General features: G+C 44.5%; 2 protein-coding genes across 2 annotated transcripts; both read left to right on the top strand.

Moving 5' to 3' along the window:
- Positions 1-425: 425 nt before the first annotated feature.
- Positions 426-8,349, top strand: Uxt (ubiquitously expressed prefoldin like chaperone). Its single transcript, XM_005000244.4, has 7 exons — positions 426-559; positions 740-846; positions 2,456-2,537; positions 2,679-2,746; positions 3,044-3,151; positions 7,987-8,050; positions 8,247-8,349. The coding sequence occupies exons 2-7, from the start codon at positions 749-751 to the stop codon at positions 8,298-8,300; spliced, it is 474 nt and encodes a 157-aa protein (XP_005000301.1). The 5' UTR covers positions 426-559; positions 740-748; the 3' UTR covers positions 8,301-8,349.
- Positions 8,350-9,470: 1,121 nt separating this feature from the next.
- Positions 9,471-23,356, top strand: Elk1 (ETS transcription factor ELK1). The gene is made up of 6 exons (XM_003462550.5): positions 9,471-9,666; positions 17,429-17,702; positions 19,633-20,076; positions 20,754-21,167; positions 21,793-21,894; positions 21,974-23,356. Exons 2-6 carry the CDS (start codon positions 17,493-17,495, stop codon positions 22,070-22,072), a joined length of 1,269 nt encoding a protein of 422 aa, XP_003462598.1. The 5' UTR covers positions 9,471-9,666; positions 17,429-17,492; the 3' UTR covers positions 22,073-23,356.
- Positions 23,357-23,459: the final 103 nt, after the last annotated feature.

The following is a 23,459-nucleotide window of genomic DNA, read 5'->3' as shown; positions in this document are numbered from 1 at the left end:
GTACCGGGGATCAAACTCGCGATCTTGTACTTGCCAGGCAGGCTCTTATGCCACTGAGCTAAATCCCCAGCCCACTAGTCCCTTTTTTTATTTTTTATTCTGAGTCAGGGTCTCGCCAAACCGCTGAATTGCCCACGCTGGGCTTGAATTTGCGATCCTCCGCTTTAAACTTCCAGAGTGGTGGAACTAAAGGCGTGCCTTTTCAATTCGAAATGTTTCACTTCTACCTACCTCCCCCAGAACCCGCCAAATCCCATTAAACTCCACCTCCATCTGTCAGGCAAGGTCCCCACAGGCTCCGCGTACTGCATTCACATTCCCCCATTGGCCCTTTTAAGCCCGACAATCCTTGTTCCCAAACTCTGCAGTCTTCCGTGATCTCCTGGATTCCGTAAAGCCCGCCCCTCCCGTTTTCCCTTTGGCCAGTCTTCTTCCGTTTAGGACCGCCTCGCCTTAAATGCCTATTTGATTGGTCAATGTGTTTCCTCCTGTGTCATTTATCCGCGCCACCCGGAAGCCACGGTTCATACCAATAGTTCTCACTGCCGGCGGCCCAAAGGTAAGGGCCACCTTTGGGCGTCCCGGGGTGAAGAAGTCCCGGAGTTGGGAGGGCCAGAAGGCGGAACCCCCTCTGCATGTGCCAAAAGAGCCTATTTCTATCCTTTAGAGGGTGGAGTTGAATTGTGCTTGATGTCAAATTGACACGGTCAACGTGGTCTCCCCCATACCTATTCCCCAGGAGCTCATCATGGCGACACCCCCTAAACGGCGGGCGGTGGAAACCACCGGGGAGAAAGTGCTGCGCTATGAGGCCTTCATCAGTGACGTATTGCAGCGGGATTTGCAGTGAGTAACTGCGAGAGGCGTGGCATTTGGAACATCCCACGTGGTGGGTGGGGCGTTCAGAGGCTGGGCCAATCGTTCGGATTGGTGAGCTGGAAGTCTAATCCTTGGCGCTGTTACATGTGTGTAATGGGGCGGGGCGACACGTCCGGTGAGATTTGGCTAAAACCAGGCTGTCAAAGCAGAGGGCATATCTGCGCACGCGCGTCTTTGGGTGGGTGGGGTTTTTGAGGTTTGTTGGTTTGTTGGTTTGGTTTTTTGTTTTGGATTAGTGCTAGATTTCCCAAACTATTTTCCAGGTTTGAGTCTTAGCTTGCCCAGTTTGCCATCTTAAATACTTTGTACATCACCTTTTTTTCTCTGCCTTGTAAATTCTCTTCATATGCAAAATAGGGAAGTGTATGGAAACTTACACGGCGAGTTTGAATTTCCAATGTGTTCAGCCTTTGTAAAAATTTCAGCACAAGGTTAGGCTTGTGGTTCTATTCCTGTGTTCCCAGCTATGTACTCAGGAAGGTTAGGCAGGACGCATAAATAGTTCAAACCCAGTTTGGGCAAGGAGACCATATCTCAATAAAAATCAACAACAAAAATGGTAAACATATATATAAACATAAAAACTAAATAGGTTCTTTAAGGAAAAGAATTTAGGGTTAGCTCAGGGGCACAAGCTCCTGCTTAACAACGCGAAGTCGTAAGTTCGAACTCCGGTACCAAAAAAAAGGATTTATTGAGCTAGGTGTGGGGACACATACCTATAATCCCAGCTCTTGGTAGGCTGAGACAGAATGATCTCCATGAGTTCAAGGCCAGCCTGAGCTGCAAGGTGAATTCAAACCCAGCCTGAACTACATAGTGAAACTCTGTATCAAAAAAAAGTTATTGTACATGCCTGAAACATATCAGAGACTCAGTGAATATGAAGAATTGTTGTTGCTAACATTAATGTGATCAGAAAGTAAGGCATTCAAATCTAGACCTTTTGAGCATCCTAAAAAGAATGAGTAATTTTTTCTAGAGTGAGGATGGGCCATTTCAATTGGCAGGAAGCATTGGGAGTACAGTACAATAATAGTAATAAAATATAGCTAACAAGTATATAGAACTTAAATTTGATTGGCATTATTCTAAATGATTTATAGTAAACATTTGTTTAATCCTAAAGACTCTTAGGAAATAATACTATGATGTCTATTTTTTAAATGAGCAAACTGAGAGCCAGGTGTGGTAAAAGAAACAGATCGATCCCTCTCTTTCTCTCTTCCTCCCTTTTTTTTTTTCCTGAGACAGCATCTTGCCATGTAATTGAGGCTGGCCTTGAACTCACTATGTAGCCCAGGCTGACCTCAGACTCACAGCCATTCTTTAGTCCCAGCCTCTCCAGTGCTGGTATAACAGGTATGCACCACCACGCCAGGCTCAGAAACAGATTTCTTACTTTCTGAGGCCATGCAGCTAGTAAAAGAGAGAGCTCAGATTCAAACCAAGGCAGTCTAACACAGAGTCCAGAATTGAAATGCCAGCATTAAAATCCCTGTTTGGGGCATGATGTGAGGTACTCCCTAAAAGGACAGGGCTGCTTCTTGATCACCATTATATTTTCTCCTATCAGAAAGGTGCTGGACCATCGAGACAAAATATATGAGCAGCTGGCCAAATACCTTCAACTGAAAAATGTCATTGAGCGACTCCAGGTAAAGACTTCAGGGTTAGATACCAATTTTTCTGAAGGAGGGAAAGAGGAGAGAGATGGGAATAGGGACTCCAGACTAAGACCTATCACCTAGCCTAAAAGTTGATCACTGATACCTATCTGTTTTTCCATGGCCCCACAGGAAACTAAGCACTCGGAGTTATATATGCAGGTGGATTTGGGCTGTAACTTCTTCGTTGACACAGTGGTGTGAGTGTCTACCCACCCCTCTGAGTCCACAGGGTTCAGTTTCCCCCTTCCTTCATACAACAAATGTTTCTTGAGTGTCTTCTATATGCCAGACACTATACTAGCTTTTATATTTTATTAGATATCAGGTAGGTACTGGGAGATGTGACCATGAATAAATAAACTAGAACAAAATCACTGCCCTTCCAGAGCCTCTGTTTGGGAAAGGGGAGGGAGTGAGAAGCATTTTAATATATTATACGGTATGCTAAACAGTAATAAGGACTTCTCCACTTCCTCTGACCTCTGTTTCCTCAGCTCTGATACTTCACGCATATATGTGGCCCTGGGATACGGTTTCTTCCTGGAGTTGACACTGGCAGAAGCTCTCAAGTTCATTGATCGTAAGAGCTCTCTCCTCACAGAGTAAGTCCATTCCCTAAGGATAGTGTCTGAATCACCGCCACTACCTGAGGCTGTAGCTTAGCGGTAGAGTACTTGCCTAGCATACATGAGGCCATGAGTTCCATCCCCAGCACTACACCAAAAAAAATACATAAACGAGTAAAAGCACCACCATTTTTAACTCTTCTGCCTTTCTCCATGGCTACCTAGGATGATACATAAGCACCTAGCTTCCTGTCTCCTCAGGGCTGGGGCTGAGGGAAGTGGGGATGCCTAGCTCAGCCCAGGTGTACTGTATGATAAGCACCAATAAATGGTCTTTGTATCATTTATTCACAAAAAATTTATTGAGTACCTTCTGTACACCAGGCTCTGTGCTTGGTGATAGGGAATCTAGTGATGAGTTGGAGCAAGGATGAAGGCTTACATTCTAGAGGGACTGTTCAGTTATACATACATAAAATTATTACCAAATCTATGAGGCTACCACCAATAAGATAGTATCAATTAAACAAGTTACCTCTCACTTACTTCCTGCTAATTTTCCTGCTTATTCTCTGCTATCACCACATTGACCTTCAAATGCTTCTTTAAACAACCCAAAATGATCCCACCTTGGGGCACATGCAGTGGCTGTTCTCTCTGCCTGCAGTGTCTTCCCATGTGGCTTCCTTTCTTTTCACTCAGCTGTCTTACTTAAATATCACTTCAACTATGCCAATTGTGTCCAGACTTTAAATTTTAAAATCGCAAATCCTAGCACTCTTGATTCCCTTCCTTCCTTTTACGTTTTCTTTTTTTCCAACAATTATTACCTCTTAATCTTTATTTTGTAATTTATTTCTTTCTCATTCATCTCTTCCAGTTATGTGATAAACTATATAAAGGGAGAGTTTTTGTCTGTGCCTCACATAACTAGAATAGTGCACAGCATATAATAGACACTGTTTGTTGAATGAATTTAAAAGTCTATGTTGGAAGCAAATGAAGTAGTGCTTGAAGGAAAACTATGTAGATAGTGTTGAAGAAAGAAAGTGTGGGCTCAAATGAGTTTAATTTTTATGCAGGAAAGGGCAATTGGAGCATGGATCTGGGGTTTGAAATGCAGGTAGGAAAGGCCTCTCAAAAGAAGTGACATTTGGGGCATCTGAGTGAACAAGTCATAGGGCCCTCTGGGGAAGAACATTCCTGATGAAGGGTACAGTGTACCTAGTGTGCCCACAGACTGCCAACAGATAAGCGTATCTCAGATGGAATGAGTGTAGAGCCATTGGGAAATAAACTTAGATTGTTAACATCTCACAGACAAGAATACCATTGATGTGACATTTCTTCTTGGTTATGTTTATGCCTCCATTCTTCTAGAATCACTTCCTTTTATCCTGTCAAAACTTTGCAGGGTTTTGTTGTTAGTGGACCTGAGACCTGCTGAAATTTCTCAATCTTGATGATCAGACCAAGTAGCGAGGAGCTTGCAGGGGAGGGTTGCTTCAAAGCTTTTGTAGTCAGCACAATTCTGAATTGGTGGCCCTTTAGAGCAAGTCCAATTCTTATAACAAAGCTTTCCTTCTTTTGTCACAGGATTTTTGGGTCTTTCAAATAGATTTTAATTTAGCTGGGCATGGTGGCACACTCCTGTAATCCCATCACTTGGGACATTGAGGCAGGTGGATCATCGCAAGTTTGAGACCAACTTGGGCTACAAAGTGAGCCCAAGGCCAGCCTGAACTGCATAGTGAGACCCTGTCTCAAAAAGACAAAAAAAATAGTAGATTTTAATTTTTTGAAATTTTATGTCGTTCCCCCAAATGAGATATTTTAAATTGTTCATGTCTGTCTCTTTTGCTTTTTTTGTAATATTGATCTGGGTGTTTTGTGTCATGAAAATAGTGGTTGAACCTCATATTGCTTTCTGAGAAACTGTCTAAAAATTTAATCTTTCTAGAAGATGAGGATTTGAGTCTGTAGCTGGCTCTCCTATTTGAAATACTCGGTTACTTTGTAAATAAACTTTCTTTTTGGTTATTTTATAACCCGTTCTTAGTATAGTTCTCTGTTTGAAGAAAAAAAAATGTCTCCGTGTATGCTTTTTTTGTGATTACACAGAAAGAAGAACACATACACATCTTATATATAGAAATGTAATTATAGAAGAAAGCATAAACATGAATTTTAATATTGCTTTATGAAATCAGTAGTAATGGACTAAATTTATCTTTTGTATATAATTAGCATTTGATGAACTTTGTATTTTAATCTTTTCTACTTTTTTTCTTTTGGTGCTGAGGGGTAACTCAGGACCTTGTATATGCTAAGTACATACTCTCCCACTGAGCTATACCATCAGCCCTCTTATTTCCTTTGAAGTGAACTGAGTATTTTATACACTAATCTTGTACCATTAACTAATTTTTTTTCTTTTTTGATGTTCAAATTGTCCCTTAGATGCTGATAAAGTCCATTCTTAAGATTTTTGAGTACTATCCCAGATATTCTTGTAAGTGTAGATGGTCTCCAGCAAGAACACCGTGTTTTACTTGGTGTCCTTAAACATAAACTCAGATGTCTTTTGAGAACTTCAGGTTCCTTTGGGTGAAGTAGTCTTTTGTTTTATTTATTCAACATCCTTTGGATGTCTATTCTGTCATACATCATTCTGGTTTCTGGGGATACAGCAGGAGATAAAACAGACTAAAAATTATTACCACTGTGCAGCTGACCTTCCAATTAAAGGAGACAGGCCATAAACAAGTAAAAATGTTGACACTGCTACAGGCAAAGAGCCTATGACAGAGATTGGAAGCATTGCCCAGGATGAAGCCACTGATTTTACATAGAATGAATGATTGGATGTGAGGTGTGAGAAAAAGAGAGGAGTCTTGGAGCTGTGGGTGCAGCTCAAAGGTAGAGCACTTACCTAGCATGTATGAGGCCCTGGGTTCCATCCTTAGCACAGGTAAAAAGAGAAAATGAGAAGGGGATCTAAGTGTTTACTGAGCAATTTAGAACCATGGAGTTTCCATTGTTTGAGATTAAGAAGCGGAGAGGAGCAAATTAGGAGAGGAAGATCAGGAATTTAGTCTGGAAATTATGAAATTATTAAACACTGATGTGGATTTTTTGAAGATGTAATTAAAACTCCCAAGTCAAGTGCAGGAGAGAAGTCTGGATTAGCAATATAGATTTGCGAGATGCTGGTATATATTAGGCTCATATATGTTTTTTCCAACTTAACATCCTAGCTCATTATTATTTATTTCTTATACATTATTAGTTTTATTTATACTTCAAATTGAGTCCTATATTGACAGATAGCTCAGCACAATAGAATTCACATTTTTTGTCATATTTTCAAGACTCTGCTTGAGCTAGCCCCTTCTGATCACTTGAACCTTATCATATATCACCTCCCTTTACCATTCACTGAATGTCTAACACTTTTATCTTCTAGCTGCTCCTCCTCTTTCCTGCCTCTCAGGCATTTTTTTTAAAGACCACTCTTTTTGGTTATTCATTTGTTTGTTTTTTGAGACAGGGTCTCACTATGTAGCCTAGGCTAGCCTCGAATTCATGAAGATCCTCCTGCCTCAGCATCCTGAGTACTAGGATTATAGCTGTGTGCCACCACTGCCAGCTGAGATTTTTTTGTACCAAGGATTGAACTCACAACTTCCTCCTTGCCAGGCAGGCACTTATGCTGCTGAGTTAAATCCCCAAGATCCTTTTTCTTGAGGCCTGATCCAAACAGCCTTAAACAAAAGGAACCAACTGGTTTGTATAACCCAGAAGTGCAGGGCTAGGGTGGTTGCAGGCAACTCCAACTTCCCAGTTCCTTACACTTTGGCCTCCTCCGTGAGTCCTGTCTCACACCTGATGTCCAAACCTTTGATAAATCCTGTTGGCTCTATCTTCAAAATAATCCCAAATTCAGTTATTTTTTACTACCTTAACAGCTGCCACTGTCACCTGACCCTCCATCTCTCACCCAGCCTATTGCAGTATTCCCTTCAGTACACTTCTGTCTTCACATTAGCTCCTTATTCTCAGTCACTTCTCTGCCCAGAAGCCGGATGAATCCTCCTAAATCCCAGTCAGTTTCCCTCTCTGCTCACAACCCTCACTTGGTATAAAAGCCAAGGTATAAAAGCCAAGATCTGCCTCTCTCCTTACGCTCTGACCTCACCTCTAACAGTACCCTTTCATTTATTCTTCTTCAAACATGTCAGGCACATGCCCATCTTGGTGCCTTTGTATTGGCTGCCCCCTATGTGTGGAACACATGTGGCATATAATCACAATATTAATTTCTTCCCTTTCTTTAAATATTGAATTAAATGCTCTGTTTAACTACTTATCCTCCTTCATTGTTCCATTTTTTTCTTGTACAGTACTTACAACCATCTGACATACTATGTATTTTATTTTATGTTCATCTTTGTTGTTTTTTACTTGTTTTGTTTTTTAGGTTGTTTTGTTGTTGTTGTTTTGGTACCAGGGATCGAACTCACAACCTCATGCTTGCCAGGCACGCACTTAATGCCACTGAGCTAAATCCCAGGCCTACCATGTATTTTATTACATCATATATTTGTCTCTCATAGCAAGAATTTGAGATCTCTGAGGTTGGAATTTTTGTTTGCTGTCATATTCCCAGCACTTTAAAACGGCCTGGTATACAATATGCATTCAGTCATCTTTGAATCCATGAGGTCCAGATGGTGGCTAGCCATCTCTGCATAGAACCTGGCCAGGGGGAAGTCATCAAAAATGCAGATAGTTCTTGAAATGCTGAGGAAGGGTCATCCTTATAACCCTCAGTGGGGTCCACTTTGCCCTTTCTTATTTCTTTTCTCCAGGCTCAGCAACAGCCTCACCAAGGACTCCATGAATATCAAGGCCCATATCCACATGTTGCTAGAGGTGAGAGCAACTCACTCCACTGCCAGACCCTCTCTCTAGATGTGTTTAGGATGGTCACTTGGAAAAGGGAGAAAGCCAAAGAAGGGAAAGACCATCTTTCCCTTTAAACTGAAGCCAAGGAGGGGGAGTCAAAGCAAGGCCACAGTGAGGCATGGAGCCAAACCGTCAGTTTAGTATCGTTTGTCCTCTTTTGCAGGGGCTTAGAGAACTACAAGGCCTGCAGAACTTTCCAGAGACATCTCACCTTTGATTTCTTCTTCTAGTCCTCGTGTGACATTAAAGAACTTGAATGCCTTTGAGTCAAGTGGCCCTTCTTTTCCCCCTAACCCTTGCTGGTTTCCAAGGTTCCTACTTTCTAAATCACAAAATTACTGGGAGACCAGATTCAGTATCTAGAAATCTAAAGTATCCAGAAGTCTTTCCTCCAGCTCACTGACAGTATTTGCTTTGACTTTTTGTTCTACCCACTTTTCTGTCACCTTGACAACCTGGGCCCCATCTCACTCTTCCTTTTCTGGGACACCACCTTTTGAAATGCAGTAGAGAATTCAAGATAGAGGCTTGTTCACATGGTCATCAGCATATCACTTCTGACGTTGTTTCCCTTCCACACTCCAGTAGTTTCTTAGGTACCCTAAATAATTCATACCTGTCTCAGCCTGACCTTGGTCCTGGCCCTGCTTCTAAATGGATCCAGCTTACATCAACAGGCACAGATCCTGCCCTTCCTGTTCCAGCCCCATTCTAGGTTGAGTCCTGCTAACCTCCAAAAGAGCCAGGTTCTGCCCTCTAGCCCTACTGGACCCTGCCTTCCTTGTAGACATTTAGTTTCTGCCATTCAAAGAATTTTGCTAGTCTTGACAGCCATCCCGCCTACCTCTGTTAATTCTAAATTCGTCTTTTCTCGCCAATCACCATACAGTTACCCTTGCCTGCCTACGCAGGCTTTGGCCCCACCCTCTTCCTGCTTGCTGTTCTGCCCATTTCTATAAAAGTCCTGCTTCCGCTGAGCGGCGTGGCGTGCAGCATTGCCTGTTAGGTATTTTGGCAGCTGTCTAGGAGTCTCTAGTCCTCCAATCAGCTAAAAACAGAACCCACTTACCCCCTTCTTCATAGGCGGGCTGACTGCCATCAATTTCTCCTTAGGCCAATCTATGTGAAGTGGGCATCTCCCAAGCCTTGTAAATCGCTCACACCCTAGCAGTCTTCGTTGAGCCAATCAGCGTGGGGCACCAGTGAGGCAAAGCCCGTTTCACCCGGACTCTATCGACCGGCCGCGGTCCATCATTTCCCTTTGAGCCAATCATGATGTAGCTCTGTGGGTTAGGACCCGGCCCCTAGCCCCCCGAAACTGTGCGGTAGAGCTAAGGTATTTGGCCAATCAGCGAGCGGCGGGTCGCTTGGCTCCTCCCCTAAGGGCCCACGTGAGCGGTGGGGAAACGCAGGGGTGGCTTCTAGGTGTTCCTGTCGCCGCAGCCGCCAGCACTGGCACTGCTGCCGTCGCCGCCGCAGCCGCCGCCGCCGCCGCCTCGGAACCCAGGCCTGGGGGGCGGTGGGGCTGCGTATGGAGCCCCCGCCCCCCGGAGCTGCCTACGCCGCCACTGCACCAGGCACAGGTGAGCCCAGGGCCTGGAGAGTGAAGGGCCCTATCCGTGACCCCATATATCCTTTTCGCCCCCGCGTGGGGGATGTGGCTTGGCCGGTGGCCTGCTGGTTTTGGGCTCCCCACCGCCAAGGCTGGTGGACCTGCGTGTGGCATTGCCCCCTCCCTTCGCCTCTTGTTTTGGATCTGACCGTGGCCCAACCTCCCTCTCCCGCTCTGTAATGGATTGGTCTGCGTGCTTATATTTCTTTCCACCCCAACTTACAGTGGACTCGTCCTTCATGGTCTTGTCTCCCCACTCCTCACTTAGTACCAGTCTGCAGCATTGCCCAACCCCTTTAATAGTACGGGCATCTGAGTGTCTGTATTTCTCCAAGCTTCAACTTTCAGGAGAACTGTCTGTAGCTTTGTTTATTGCACCCCTTCCTTCTAGTGAATCAATCTGTAACGCCGTAAGGCCCTCCCCCCAACGATGAGTCCCTCTGGGTTCTTATTTCTGACACCTCCAACCCCAATGCATCAAACCATGGCTTCCCCCCACCCCACCCCATCTTATAGTGGATCAGTCTACATGTTGTGTTCACATTCCCCCAGTTATTAATCCATTGCCCTGACTCTCCCTTATTTGTAGACTCCCGTCCTTGGGCATTTCCCCTTCTTTTAATAATGGGTCAGTTTGGTGCTTTATACGTTTTCATTTGCAGTGTGACCTTGTCTCTCTCCTTTTAATCGCTGTGATGGCTTTTCCAGTAAGTTTTTCTGCAGAAGATACACTGTAACCACCTATCTGTCTAGTGATATGTTTCTTGACCTGTTTACTCACCTCGGCAGAAGATACACGGTAACCTCCTATCTTTCTAGTGATATGTTTCTTGGCCTGTTTACTCCCCCTGTCCTTGCTTTCACACACACACTTCTCCCCCACCCCACTCCCCGAAAAACCCCACATACCATATCCTCCTATAATCTTGTGCTGGATCAGTCTGTGATCTTCCCAGCCTCTCATCTCTTAGATCAGCCTCTGTACTTGTTGAGCCCAGGGCTTTTTACTGTAGCGCAGACTCCCTCTCAGATGCTCTTAACCCCGAAGGCACTCTGCTTCACTGCAGTAAGCAAATAAATACATTAGAGATATTGATGAAAATGCCAATGTGAGGTTACATTTATTGGGCATCTGCTATGTACCAGGCAGAGTATTTTATATATTCACAAGCCCATTTAATCCTCATCACAACTGTATGAGATAATACTGAAGAAACTGGGGTATAGGGAGGTTAAATACCTTACTCAAAGATGGCCCCAGTAAATATTCAGGCACAGGATCATTTTTGAGGTTTCTCTCTTATTTCCTTACTCCTCACATGAGGCCCTATTCCTTAAAAAGCCAAATTAGTTCCCATCTTCAGACTTTTGTTTGGCTTTTCCCTCTGTCCGCAGAGCTGTCTGTTCCACACCTGGCCTCAACATCCACCCACCCAGCTCCATGCTAGGAGCCATATCCTTGGATAAATGATTTCACTACTTTCTCCCTGCACCTGTTTCCCCATTTCTAAAATGGGAGCATCAGAACTGGAATCCCCTCCAGTGCAAATAAGGAATACCTGTAAGTAAAGCAAGTCACCTCTCTGGCCCTACCTCCATCGCCCTACACCCCAGAGCTGTGCTGCAGTAATGTTGGCCTCCCACTAAATGCTCCTCAACCCAGCAGGCGTGGGTCAGCCTCGAGGTCTTTGTGTTGGCTGTTCATTCTGCCTCCAAGCTACTCCTGTGTGCTGGCATGATTCCTTCCAGGGCTCTGTTCAAATGCCAGCCCCTAAAGAGTGTGTTCACCACATTCTGGCATAGGGAGCACAATGCATGAAGACACATGTATAAAAAATATTTCCAAGAATACCAGTTGATTTATGAATAAGGTGAGTGTTATTTCATTGAACGAATCTGTTCACTAAAGTGTGATGTATAATACTTTGAAGGCACGGAGAGAAAAGATGTTTCTAAGGGCACTTCATTGCATCTAGGTGGTGTTATTTCAGTAAAGCATGTGTTCATCACACTGTGGTGCTTGAAATACACTGTATAAAGGCACATGTATAAAAAATGTTTCTAAGGATGCTATTTGTGCTTTTTTTAAAAGTCAGCATCCCCCTGACCATCTGATCTTATACACCAGCAGGGCTCAGGCCCCTTCCCTGCTGTGTCATTTTGCCCTCTGTCATTGTCTGCCACACTGTACAGTTTGCATGTTGTCTGTCACTGCCTGTGAGGACTTACAGGTTTTGTCTGGTTATCCATTGCTCCTTGAGAACTTGAAAATATATACAGTAGGTGCTTGAGAAAAATCTAAACCATGAGTAAATGGAGAAAATGATTGTTTCAGACAACTCTGTGGGGTCAGATGGAGAAAAGATAAGATAACTAATTAAAATGTTAATGTGGACTATTCAAATACTTACTGCACACCTAGTGAGTACCAAGCATTGTTTTAGGGGCAAGGTAGGGTGGATAGGCAGAAATCCCTTCCCTGCACAGCAGCAGACAATTATTAAAAATGAGAAAGACAGTCTATATTACAAATAAACAAGTAAGTTTAGGTAGTACATTAGACAAGTCCTAGGAAGAAAGAAATATAATAGGGTAGATAGGACTAGAGAATTGGGGTGATCAAAGTTATAGGACATGGCACATTAGAAAGGGAAAGAGTTTACCAGACGGAAGGAACAGCCAAAGGCTGTACAAAGGCCCTGGGGGGTAGGATTGTGCCTGCTACATTCAAGGACCATGAAGGAGGCCAGTATAGCTGGAGCAAAGTAAAGGGAGGAATAGAAAATGAGGCCACAGAGGTGATGGAAGCCAGGTGGTGTAGGCCATAGGCCATGGTGTTTCAACAGTGTTTAGGGGGAGGGAGAAGTTTGACGCAGTAGCTAATGGCTAACATTTCTTGGAGGATTACCATGGCCAAAGAAACTTTTCAAAGTCCTTTTCATATATTGACACATTCATTTAAACCTCATGAAAGCCTATGAAGGTAGATGTATTTTTGAGAATATTCGATTTCAAGAGTCAGATATCCCCATTTCACAGATGAACAAACAGGCCCTGAGAAGTTGAGCAAGTTTCTCAAGGCCCCACAAACAGTACAGGGCAGAAGGGTATGAGGCTGACAACCCACAGAGAAGAGCTAGATTTACAAGGGCAGACAGGTTCCTTGGTGTGTTGGATCATGCAGAGGAAGAATTAATTCTGCCTGGGAGGTACTGGGACTTGATTGCATAATAGAGTTTGTTAGGAGAGGGAACAGCCCTCCTCACAGGCAGAACAGTGAGTGCTTATCCTCAGAGATAGGAGCTCCCTGCTAACTGAATAGTACAGAGTGACGACCTCAGAGCCTTTGGACATGCTGTTCTCTGTGCCTGAGAGCCCCTTCCCACATGTGTCAGCATGCCATGGTCCCTTCCCACCTTTGGGTCAAATGTCACTTTCTCAGGGACACCCTTCCTGCTCACCCTGTGTGTAAGCAGCATCCGTGTTACCCTCTAGGGTCCTATTCTTTCACATTTCTTTTCATACACAGCTGGTATAAAATGGCTTGGGTTGCTGACTGGAGCCATGCTACTTGGGTTTGACTCTTGGCTCTGGCATCCTCCAGCTCTATGGCCTTGGGCAAGTTACTTAACTTCTGTGTACCTCCAGTGCCTCATCTGGAAAATGGGGAAAACATGAAAAACCATCTGTAAGGTGCTTTTAAGCGTAAATAGGTTGATTAAAAAACAGTGTGCAGTATACTGTATACTGTATTGGCTGTATGACTGCTTCATATTTTTAAGTTAATGTTATACATAGCATACCCATTGTTGTGTAATGAACTTCTGAAGCTGACCTTCTGCAAAACTGGCCTCCTGATGTCCCCTCAGAACCTCTTCACCGCTAGTGCAGCCTTCTCACTTGATCATATCACCAACCATCCTCCAGGTGATCAGGCCACTAACCAAGGTCACTCTGGACTCCTGTCTCTCTCTGCCATGCAATCTTGTCTACACATCTCTGTTCTCTGTCTGCAGATTTTAACCAGAACCTAACTATTTTTCAGCATTTCCATAGCTACCTCCAGTCTCTCACTTGGGCAACTGCAGTAGCCTCTTCAGCCCAAAGAGTCAAGGAGACCCTGTTAAAATCCAAGTCACCGGCTGTCACCTTTCTATTCATAACCCTCTCATGGCTCCTGTCTCACCTGCAGTCCAAGGCTGACAGTGCCCTAGCTCCTTCCCCTCCTTCAGATCTTAGATGTTGGTTCTCAATGGATAGACTCCACTAACTGACTTTGGAAAAAACAGCCACTCCTTCCCTACTTGATTCTTTTCTCCTAATCCTTATCACCTTCTACCATACTCCTGACTTGTTTGCCTCATTTCTTGTCTGTCTGCCCCACCAAAATGTGAGTTTTCCTTAATCAAGGATTCTTTTTTATTTGGAGACAAGATCTCCCTGTGTAGCTCAGGCTGTCCTTAAACTCATGATCTTCCTACTTCCTGAATGCTGGGATTGCAGTCCTATACCACTATACAGGGCCAGAGAAAGAGTTCATTTTTTTTCTTCCTTCCTCCTCCTCCCCACCACCACCACCACCCCTACCGCTGTGGTACGGGGGATCAAACCTAGGACTTTCCCACTGAGCTGCATCCCCAGCTGAATTGCTCAGGCTGGGCTTGAACTTGCCACACTCCTGCCTCAACCTTCTACAGTCCTGGGATTACAAGTGAACAGCACCTGTGCCTGGCTAGAACAGGGATTCTTATCTGTTGTGTCTATGGCTATATCCCAGCACTTGGCCCACAGTAGGCACTCAATGAAAGCTTGTTTAGTGAATCAAGTGAAGGGAAATAAACCCATCTGACTAAGGCAGATTTCCTAGGGGTCAAGTGAGAAAAGTGAAATAAGCAAAACACAACAACCTGTGTGCTGTTGAGGTTGGAAATCATTGGATTTCACATAGCCAAGAGATTCTGCAGAAGCTCAGAGAAACTAGGAAAAATTGTCTGTTTTCACCACCAGGAGTCACACTGAACTCTCTGGGCCTCTGAGAAAAGCCAGCCTTAAAATAAAATACAGGGAGGTCTGTGTGGAAAGGACTTGAATCTGGCACTCCATGGCTTACTGTCTACCACAGTTGTCTCAGACCACTGTTAGTGTACTTGGAATTAGTGTACTTGGAATGGATGTAAGAGGATCATATTGTATATTTCACTGCAGATTAAAGAGCAAAGCCATAAATAATAGAGGGAGGTTCTTAAGTACCTTCTGATTTAGAAGGTTTATTCTTAATCCAACAATCCAAGGAAAGTGGTCATTTAATTGACAAAAATTATTCCCTTGGGGAGCCAGAGGCTTGTGTTGATTCCCAGTTTGTTGCCAGGAAAAAGCATTGGTGGCTTGACAGGGAAAAGTATGTTCTCTGAGAGATGTGCCAGGAGAGAGCCATCCATGTGAGGGTAGTGTAGCCCAATGGCAAAAAGCTTAGACCTCATTGCTGGGCCCAAATTCTGCCCCTGTCACCTACAGGTGTATGGCATGTGGAAGTCACTTAGACATTTTGCTGCTTCATCTATGAATTAGTGATAATAGAAATATCTACGTTCCAGAGTCAAGATGAAGGGTAAATGAGTCACTGCCTACAAAAAAATAACAGTTCAGGTCTTCATGCCCTTATCCAAAACCCCTGGGGCCAGATGTGTTTCAAAACTGCAAATTTTTCAGATTCTAGAAAGGTAACCTGGTGTACATATGATATGTTACATAACACTCTCAGCAAGCTCTGTCATCGGCTAGATTCATATTTCTGCAGCAGAATGTATGAACATCCACATTAAGTGAGGATGAATAAAGACTGGAAAGAACGTAGTTTTGTATTAAATCAGAGTTTGCTGCCAAAAGAGTTACAGAGAAGCTTTTGAGAGCTTTATGGATTTTAGGGTAGTGGACAAGGAATTATGAACAAATCAGAAATTAATTTTGTTAGAACTTATCATACCACAGGCATATTTAATCCACATAATAATTATTTCACAGATGGGCATGTCATTATCCCTATTTCACAGATGAGAGAATTTAAGTTACCAAGAGATTAAAGATTACACCCAAGGTAGCCAGAGGTGGTTGCATATGTCTGTGATCCCCATACTCTGGGAGGCTGAGGCAGGAGGATTAAAAATTTGAGACCTGCTGGGCAAATTAATGATTTGGCAAGACTCTGTATCAAAAATCAAACGCAAAGGGCTGGGAATATACTTCAGTGCAAAGGCCTTGGTTTCAATCCCCAATACCAAAAAATTAATTAATTAATTAAAAATAAAAACACGCCCAGGGTCATACAGCTAATAAGTGGCAGACCCAGGATTTGGACCTGGCAGTCTAGTACTGGATCCTGGGCAATTGTCCATTAGGCCATATTGCCTCTTTGCTTAGAGCAGTTCCTGACATCTATCAAGCAATCCATATATGTTAGTGCTGTACTCAAGAAGAATAGGGGCTAGAATTAGAGATCAATGGTAGACCATGTGAAAGGTCCTGGATTTATCCCTAGCACTGCAAAAAAACAAACAAAATGAAGTGACAGGTGAGAGGAGTAGACAAAAAACATGTCATTAGTTTCAGAAAAGCTTTATAAAGGAAATATGAAATTATTAGCCCTTGGGCTAAGAATTAAAAGATGAGGAAGTCTGCTAAGCAAAGGAAGAGAGCCCTATACACAGTGAACACCATTTGAAAGGGTCTGACAAAAAATGCCTCCTGACATGCCTCCCTCTTGACATTGATGTGGTAGAAGATGCAAACGTTAAAGGTCAAGTGGGGGTATGTGCTTGTTTTGTAGTTTTGCTGTAATAAATTCTTCTCAGACTTAGCAGCTTAACACAATGTATTTATTTTTTGATAGCCCTGTAGGTCAGAAATCAAATACTGGTTTCATCAGGCTAAAACCAACATGCTGGCAGGGCTTGGTCCTTTCTGGAGGTTCCAGGGGAAAAGCATTTCCTGCTGCTCATTTGGATTGTTGGCAGAGTTCTGTTCCTTGAGTTGTAGGACGGAGGGCCCCGTTTCCTTACTGATTTTTAGCTGAGCGTCATTCCAGCTTTAAGAGGCTGCCCATATTCCTTGGCTTGGAGCCCCCTTTCTCCATTTCTAGTGTCAGTGAGTAGTTCAAGTCCCTGTCACACTTGGAATCTCTCCCACCTGTTCTTCCACCCCATGTCTGGGCTGTTTCTGCCTCCCTCTTCTGCTTTTAAGATCTGTAATCTTAATTTCATCTAAAGTTCCTTTTTGCTATGTACTACAACATAACACACAAGTTCCAGGGATTAGGTTATGAACATCTTTGGGGGCCCAGACAGTGTTATGTGCCAACTACAGTCTGGCCTCTAGTCTGCAAAGATTTGCATTTGTCCCACACACAAAATACATTCACAGGGCTAGGGATTTAGCTCAGTGGTGTAAGTGCCTGCCTGGAAAGCTCGAGGTCATGAGTTTGATTCCTGGTACCAAAAAAAAATAATAATAAAATTTAAAAAAATAAAAAATAAAAAAACAAAATACATTCACACCATCCTCAGATCCATAAAAGTCTCATCACATAACAGGAAGCATCCAAAGCCAAACAGGGGAGCTTAGACATTTGTATAAAAGTACTTTAGAGATGGTGGTAGGGTTTGGGGACAGAGGTGGAGACAAGATAACAAGAAAGAAATCATCCTTTTCCTGTCCTTTGCCTCCTCATCTACCCACAGCCTCTCAGTTCTGAGTTGTCTGCCCTCCAGCTACCCCTGGGATGGCGTGAGCACTCCCCCAGCGATGGACCCATCTGTGACCCTGTGGCAGTTTCTGCTGCAGCTGCTGAGAGAGCAAGGCAATGGCCATATCATCTCCTGGACCTCGAGGGATGGTGGTGAGTTCAAACTGGTAGATGCAGAGGAGGTGGCCCGGCTGTGGGGACTCCGCAAGAACAAGACCAACATGAATTATGACAAGCTCAGCCGGGCTTTGCGGTACTACTATGACAAGGTATGGCCTCTCAAACCAATCCTGGGACCCCCTGAAATTTATATCAGAAATTTCATTTTCAGGACTAGTATTTTTTGGGGGGAGTGGGTGATGAGACAGGGTCCTACTATGTATTTCAGGCTGTTAAATTCACAGTGATTCTCTTGCCTCAACATCCCAAGTGCCACCACTCCTGGCTCATTTTCAAGAATGAGGAATGTAGCTCAGTAGTAGAGTGTTTGCCTAGCATGCACAAGGCCCTAGGTTTAATCCCCAGTACCACAAAAAAGAAAAATAAATTTCATTTTCTTAATTCCTGTAACTATAATGTTGAAAGCAGTATTAAAATTTACCCTTTCTTATCCCATCCTCTGGTATACTCAAACCAATATTGGACCCCCAAGCATTTATCTCAGTTATTATATTTTCTTGTCTTATTGATTTGGCTAAAAGCTTTATAGCAGTGTTAATACTGACTGCTCCTCATCCTACGCTGTGATCCCCCAGACAGTGCTGCCCCACCATTCTCTTATTCTGTGCCTTGTTCTTATAACCCAAACTTTGAGAACAGTGCTAACAATGACAGTTCTCATCATGTCCTTTAGAGCTTGTGGAACAGTGATGGGATCCCCTGTTTATTTAATAGTCTTATCTTACTCTAGATTCTTTCATCTTATCCTTATACCTAAAAACACTCTGACAGTGCTATTCTAACCTTAATTCATTCTCTGGAACCCGAAACATTTTTGATCAATTGTTTTCCATTTTTCCCTTATTCCTTTAGCTACAGCCTCTGGAACAACATATAGAGCCAGCTCTTCACTCCATCCTCTGGAATTTCCAGAGAAATGCTATTCCATCCCAGCATTTACATAAACTATTTTATCATCTTAGTCTTACAGCTAAAATTTTAGATTTTCCTCATTTTGTCTTCTCAGACCCATAGACCAACACTGGATGTTTCTTCCATTCAGTATTTATACCATTTTATTTTATCATGTTTCCTTAGCTGAAATTTCCAAAACAATGTTAGTGAATATCCCTTTGTGTTGCTTTTCCGAGAAACATAAGCCAACCTTGTGACATACCTGGCTAGCATAAGAGTGCCACAGAATGTCCTAATGCCCCATATTCCTCTTACCCCCCCAATAGCCCTATACCTGTGTTTCACATCATTAATAATTTATGATATTTATGCCATTTTATGGTTTATATTCCATTTTAATCGTTTATTTCTGTAACTTAAACTTCCAACACAATGTTAATAATGAGGTGGTCTCATTCTGCATTCTGAGACCACCAGAACATCCCTGAGACCCTCCAGATTAGGCATGTTGTGAAATACCCCCAAGCATGCTCTGTGACCCCCACAAGCCATCTCAGAGACTCTTCTCCCAGTATTTACATCAGTATCTTAATGTTCTTTTCTAATTGCTGTCAGTTACTTACTTTCCACAACAGTATTGATGAGGCCTCACCCTGTCTTTCAGAGGTGACCTTGCCTTGTTCCATGTCTGTGTCAATAGCCTTAAATGCTTTTCTATATCAACAGTTTATTACTCCATTTGCCTATAGTAATGTAGTCTGCCAACATTTAGATCAGTTACTTCATTTTTCTGTCTTATTGCAGTAGCTAATCTCCAAAACTATGTCCTGGCAACCACCCCAACCCAACGCTGTTAACTTACAGTTTTTTGAGCCAGAAAGAAAAATGTGATACGGAAAAAAGAATTTTGGAGGGGGAAATAGAGAAGGGGGATAAACTTGGGAGATGGAAGAAAAGGAGGAGATATAGACAGGAAAATAGAGAAGCCCACAAACTGAAAAACAGATGAGCGAAGAGGAAACAAGTAGGAAGAAAGATGCCAGAAGAGAAATACCCATCAGTGTCCTCCTTCCACCCTCCTCTCTCTCGCTCCAAGGCCTATGATTCTGTCTTTCCCCTCCCCAGAATATCATCCGCAAGGTGAGTGGCCAGAAGTTCGTCTACAAGTTTGTGTCCTACCCTGATGTTGCACGGTGCTCTACAGAGGACTGCCCGCCCCAGCCTGAGGCGTCTGTAGCCTCTACAGTGGCAAATGTGGCCCCTGCTGCTGTACATGCAGCCTCTGGGGACAATGCCTCTGGAAAGCCAGGCACACCCAAGGGTGCAGGAATGGTAGGCCCAGGCGGTTTGGCACGCAGCAGCCGTAATGAATACATGCGCTCGGGCCTCTATTCCACATTCACCATCCAGTCGCTACAGCCACAGCCACCCCCTCATCCTCGGCCTGCCTCGGTGCTCCCCAACGCCACCTCTGCAGGAGGAGCAGTGCCCGCCTCAGTGAGCAGGAGCACCAGTCCAAACCCCTTGGAAGCCTGTCTGGAGGCAGAAGACGCGGGCCTGCCTCTGCAGGTAAGTTGGAGAGTCAGTGGGGGTGGGTAAGGAGACCACATTCTGAAATGAGGTCTGGGACTGGTAGAAGAGAGAAATCCTGTTAAGGGCCATAATGGTGGAAAGAGGACAAGACATGAGCTTTAGAAAGAGGTGGGGAGGAGAGCTATGCAAATCCTGAGAAGGAAGAACAAATGTGCTACAATTAGTAGTTACCCAATATGGAGTACATGCTCTGAGTGTAATTATTTAATGCACTGGTCCTTATTGTTCAGTGCTCGTCAAAATCAACAAGATAGCTTAGTAAGCCAGATTTCTGGGATCCACCTTCAGAGTTTCTGATTAACAGGATTTGAGAGTGGAATGCAAAAAGTTGCATTATTAATGAGTTTGAAAAAGGTGCTACTGGTCTTTAAAGTAGATTTTTGAGAACTTCTGTTCTCAAGACTGAGACTGATATCAGGAGCTCTTCCCCTATCAGATATTTACCCTAGATTTCCTTTCTCATATGAAGACCTACCCCAGAGAAAGTTCCACTTCCTTTAAGAAGCCCCATGTCCTGTTGGAGGACCTGCCCTAATAGCTAGTCATGTTCCCAGTACCAAGGCCCATCTCTCAGGGAAATCATTGAATGGCTTACAGGAGACAGTTTCTCTACCTCGTGATAACCTTTAACCTTGTGCCCTCTCCTTTCCTAGGTTATCCTGACTCCACCAGAGGTTCCAAACCTGAAATCGGAAGAGCTAAATGTGGAGCCTGGTTTGGGCCGACCACTTCCCCCAGAGGTGAAGGTGGAGGGGCCCAAGGAAGAGTTGGAAGCTGCTGGGGAAGTGGGATTTGTGCCAGAAGCTGCCAAGGCTGAGCCGGAAGTCCCTCCTGTAGAGGGTGTGCCCTCCCGACTGCCCCCAGTTATGGAGGCTACAGCACAAGTCTCCACCCCTGACATCACTCAGCCACAGAAAGGTCGGAAGCCCCGGGACCTAGAGCTTCCACTCAGCCCGAGCCTGCTGGGTGGACCAGGACCTGAACGGACTCCAGGATCAGGAACTGGCTCTGGTCTGCAGGCACCGGGGCCGGCACTGACACCATCTCTGTTACCTACGCACACATTGGTGAGTCCCTGTATAAGGGTGTGGCTAGCAGCTGGGAGGGATGGGATTAGCACATAATGGATGAGTGACATCCAACATAATAGGATAAATAAATATGGTTATCTCTGAAGAGGGTAGAATCTTCCAGAGTGATTGACTGTGCTGAGGCTTGGACTGGATGGGACTTTAGGAAAGGCAGATCTGGGGACTTTGTAGGTGTGGGAGTAAGACGCCTGGAAGCTTTCTGTGGGAGCTGTTTCCTGGGTGGTATGGGGCTTTATATTCCAGGATTTGCATAGACCCTGAGCTATTGTGATAGTAACTCCTGAGGCTTGAGAGCAGCCTGTGGGTAGAGCTTGGTTGAGTGTCTCGTCCAGTGTGGTCTCAGCAACAGGAAGTGGACTCTGAGGAGTTGGGAAGGGATGTCTGTGTAGAGTTTGAGGGATTTCATGGACATAGCTTTAGTAAATATAGTCTCAGTCTATAATCTTGAGGAATAAATCTAATTGAAAAAAATAAAAAATAAACAAACTTGAGGAGTGACTGTATAAAGTCTGGGAAAATGTAGTGGGATAAGACCAAGTTCCTTTCATCTTCCCACACCTGCCTTCTGCTCACTTGAGCTCTGACCAACCTTTCCATACAGACCCCGGTGCTGCTGACACCCAGCTCGCTACCCCCCAGCATTCACTTCTGGAGCACCCTGAGTCCCATCGCACCCCGTAGCCCGGCCAAACTCTCCTTCCAGGTAGTATTCCTCCCCGCAATCTTGGAGAGGGCAAGAGTAGCATGGCTTCCATCTATGACCTCTCCATTTTTGCTCCCAGTTTCCATCCAGTGGCAGCGCCCATGTGCACATCCCTTCCATCAGCGTGGATGGCCTCTCGACCCCCGTGGTGCTCTCCCCAGGGCCCCAGAAGCCATGACTACCACCACTACTGCCCCTTCTGGGGTCACTCCATCCATGTCCCTGGACTTCTCTCCAGCCAACCATCTCAAGGAGAAACAGTTCATCTGACAGACTCATGCTCTGGTTGTGGTGGGGTGGGATTCCTGGGAAGAAGGATCTCTTACACTAACTCATCCGTGGAAAACACCATTTCTCTCTTCTTCGTCAGTCCCCCAGTGGCCGCCCTTATTCGTCTCCTACTGCAGTGGTAGGGATGGTTTATTTATTTATTTTTTGAAGGCCACTGGGAGGAGCCTGGCCCAATTCTTTTAGGGGAGTAGTTAAGACATCTCCCCCATCTCCCTACTCTTTTTTTCCCCAAGGCAAGACAATCAGGGTCTGGCTGGAGAAAGACCTTTCTTTCTTTATTTCTCGGCCTGCCCTTGGGGAGATGAGGGAGCCCTGTCTACATATTGGGGTGTGGGTAGAACAGCTACTTTGTTTCATTTTGTTATTCCTGGCCATACTAAATGTCCAGGAAGAATTCCTATAGTTTCATACTTTGGGAGTCCTGGCCAAGGAGAAATTGCACCCTTGGAATTTGAATTTCCACCTCTCTAACCTCTCTCTCAGACAGCTTGTCCTTTTATCAACTAACCTTTTGGCCAGGGAGAAACATCCCTTTTATTCTTCTCCCCCTTGAGAAGCCATTCCTTTGTCTGCCAAACTTCCTGGGGTCCTGCCTGTTACCTCCCAATGGAGGGTTTTCTTGGGAGGTGGTCCCCGTCTGGGGGACCCCTCCACCCAGTACTCCAGGTCTCCCTGTCTCCTATCCCCTGCCATTTTGATAGTATAATCTATTTTTAAATGGGGCTTTTCAATAAGGGAGAGGGAGGTATCTCTTCCTATATCTGTTGAGGTGGGTGGGTGGGAAGGAAGGGATTTGGGGGGAATCTTCCTGCCACACCCAAGTGTTTATTTTTGATACCAAACATGTATTTTCAACTCCTTCCCTCCCAGCCCCCCAATTTCCTGCGGGCGGGTACAAAGGACCCTTTAAGTGTCCCTGGAGTTGGGAGGGAGGAATGAGGGACATAAAGCTGTCTTGTCTCAATTCCGGGCTAAAGAGGGTGGGTTCAAAAGACTCTGAGCTCACCTCCTGTCAGCACCAGCCCAGGCCTGGGGACCTGGGGCTTGGTGATTTGGGAGATGATACTGAACTCGTCTCCACTGTGTGTTTTATTTCCCCAAAATGGACCTTTTTTTCTAAGAGTCCCAGAGAATGGGGAATTGTTCCTGTAAATATATATTTTTAAAGGTGTTGCTGGAGGCTGCTGGCATTTTTCCCGCCCCCCTGAATGTCTTCATGATGAGTTGAATGTGATAGTCACAACTTTGTGTGAAGGGCAATGAGAGTGTGAAGC

Source organism: Cavia porcellus, unplaced genomic scaffold, assembly GCF_034190915.1.
Source record: "Cavia porcellus strain 051 isolate PalLab524CR breed Dunkin Hartley unplaced genomic scaffold, mCavPor4.1 scaffold_3, whole genome shotgun sequence".
NCBI classification, from domain to species: Eukaryota; Metazoa; Chordata; class Mammalia; order Rodentia; family Caviidae; genus Cavia; species Cavia porcellus.
The sequence above is the reverse complement of the archived record's forward strand: the minus strand, read 5'-3'. Positions and strand labels throughout refer to the sequence as shown.

Bases quoted from the DNA above. Each gene is read 5' to 3' on its own strand.
- Elk1 (XM_003462550.5), top strand. From the start codon at position 17,493: ATGGACCCATCTGTGACCCTGTGGCAGTTTCTGCTGCAGCTGCTGAGA. The intron at 17,703-19,632 runs GTATGGCCTCTC...TCCCCTCCCCAG, and splicing joins TGCGGTACTACTATGACAAG to AATATCATCCGCAAGGTGAG. The intron at 21,168-21,792 runs GTGAGTCCCTGT...CTTTCCATACAG, and splicing joins TGTTACCTACGCACACATTG to ACCCCGGTGCTGCTGACACC.
- Uxt (XM_005000244.4), top strand. From the start codon at position 749: ATGGCGACACCCCCTAAACGGCGGGCGGTGGAAACCACCGGGGAGAAA. The intron at 2,538-2,678 runs GTAAAGACTTCA...ATGGCCCCACAG, and splicing joins ATGTCATTGAGCGACTCCAG to GAAACTAAGCACTCGGAGTT. The intron at 2,747-3,043 runs GTGAGTGTCTAC...CTGTTTCCTCAG, and splicing joins TTCTTCGTTGACACAGTGGT to CTCTGATACTTCACGCATAT.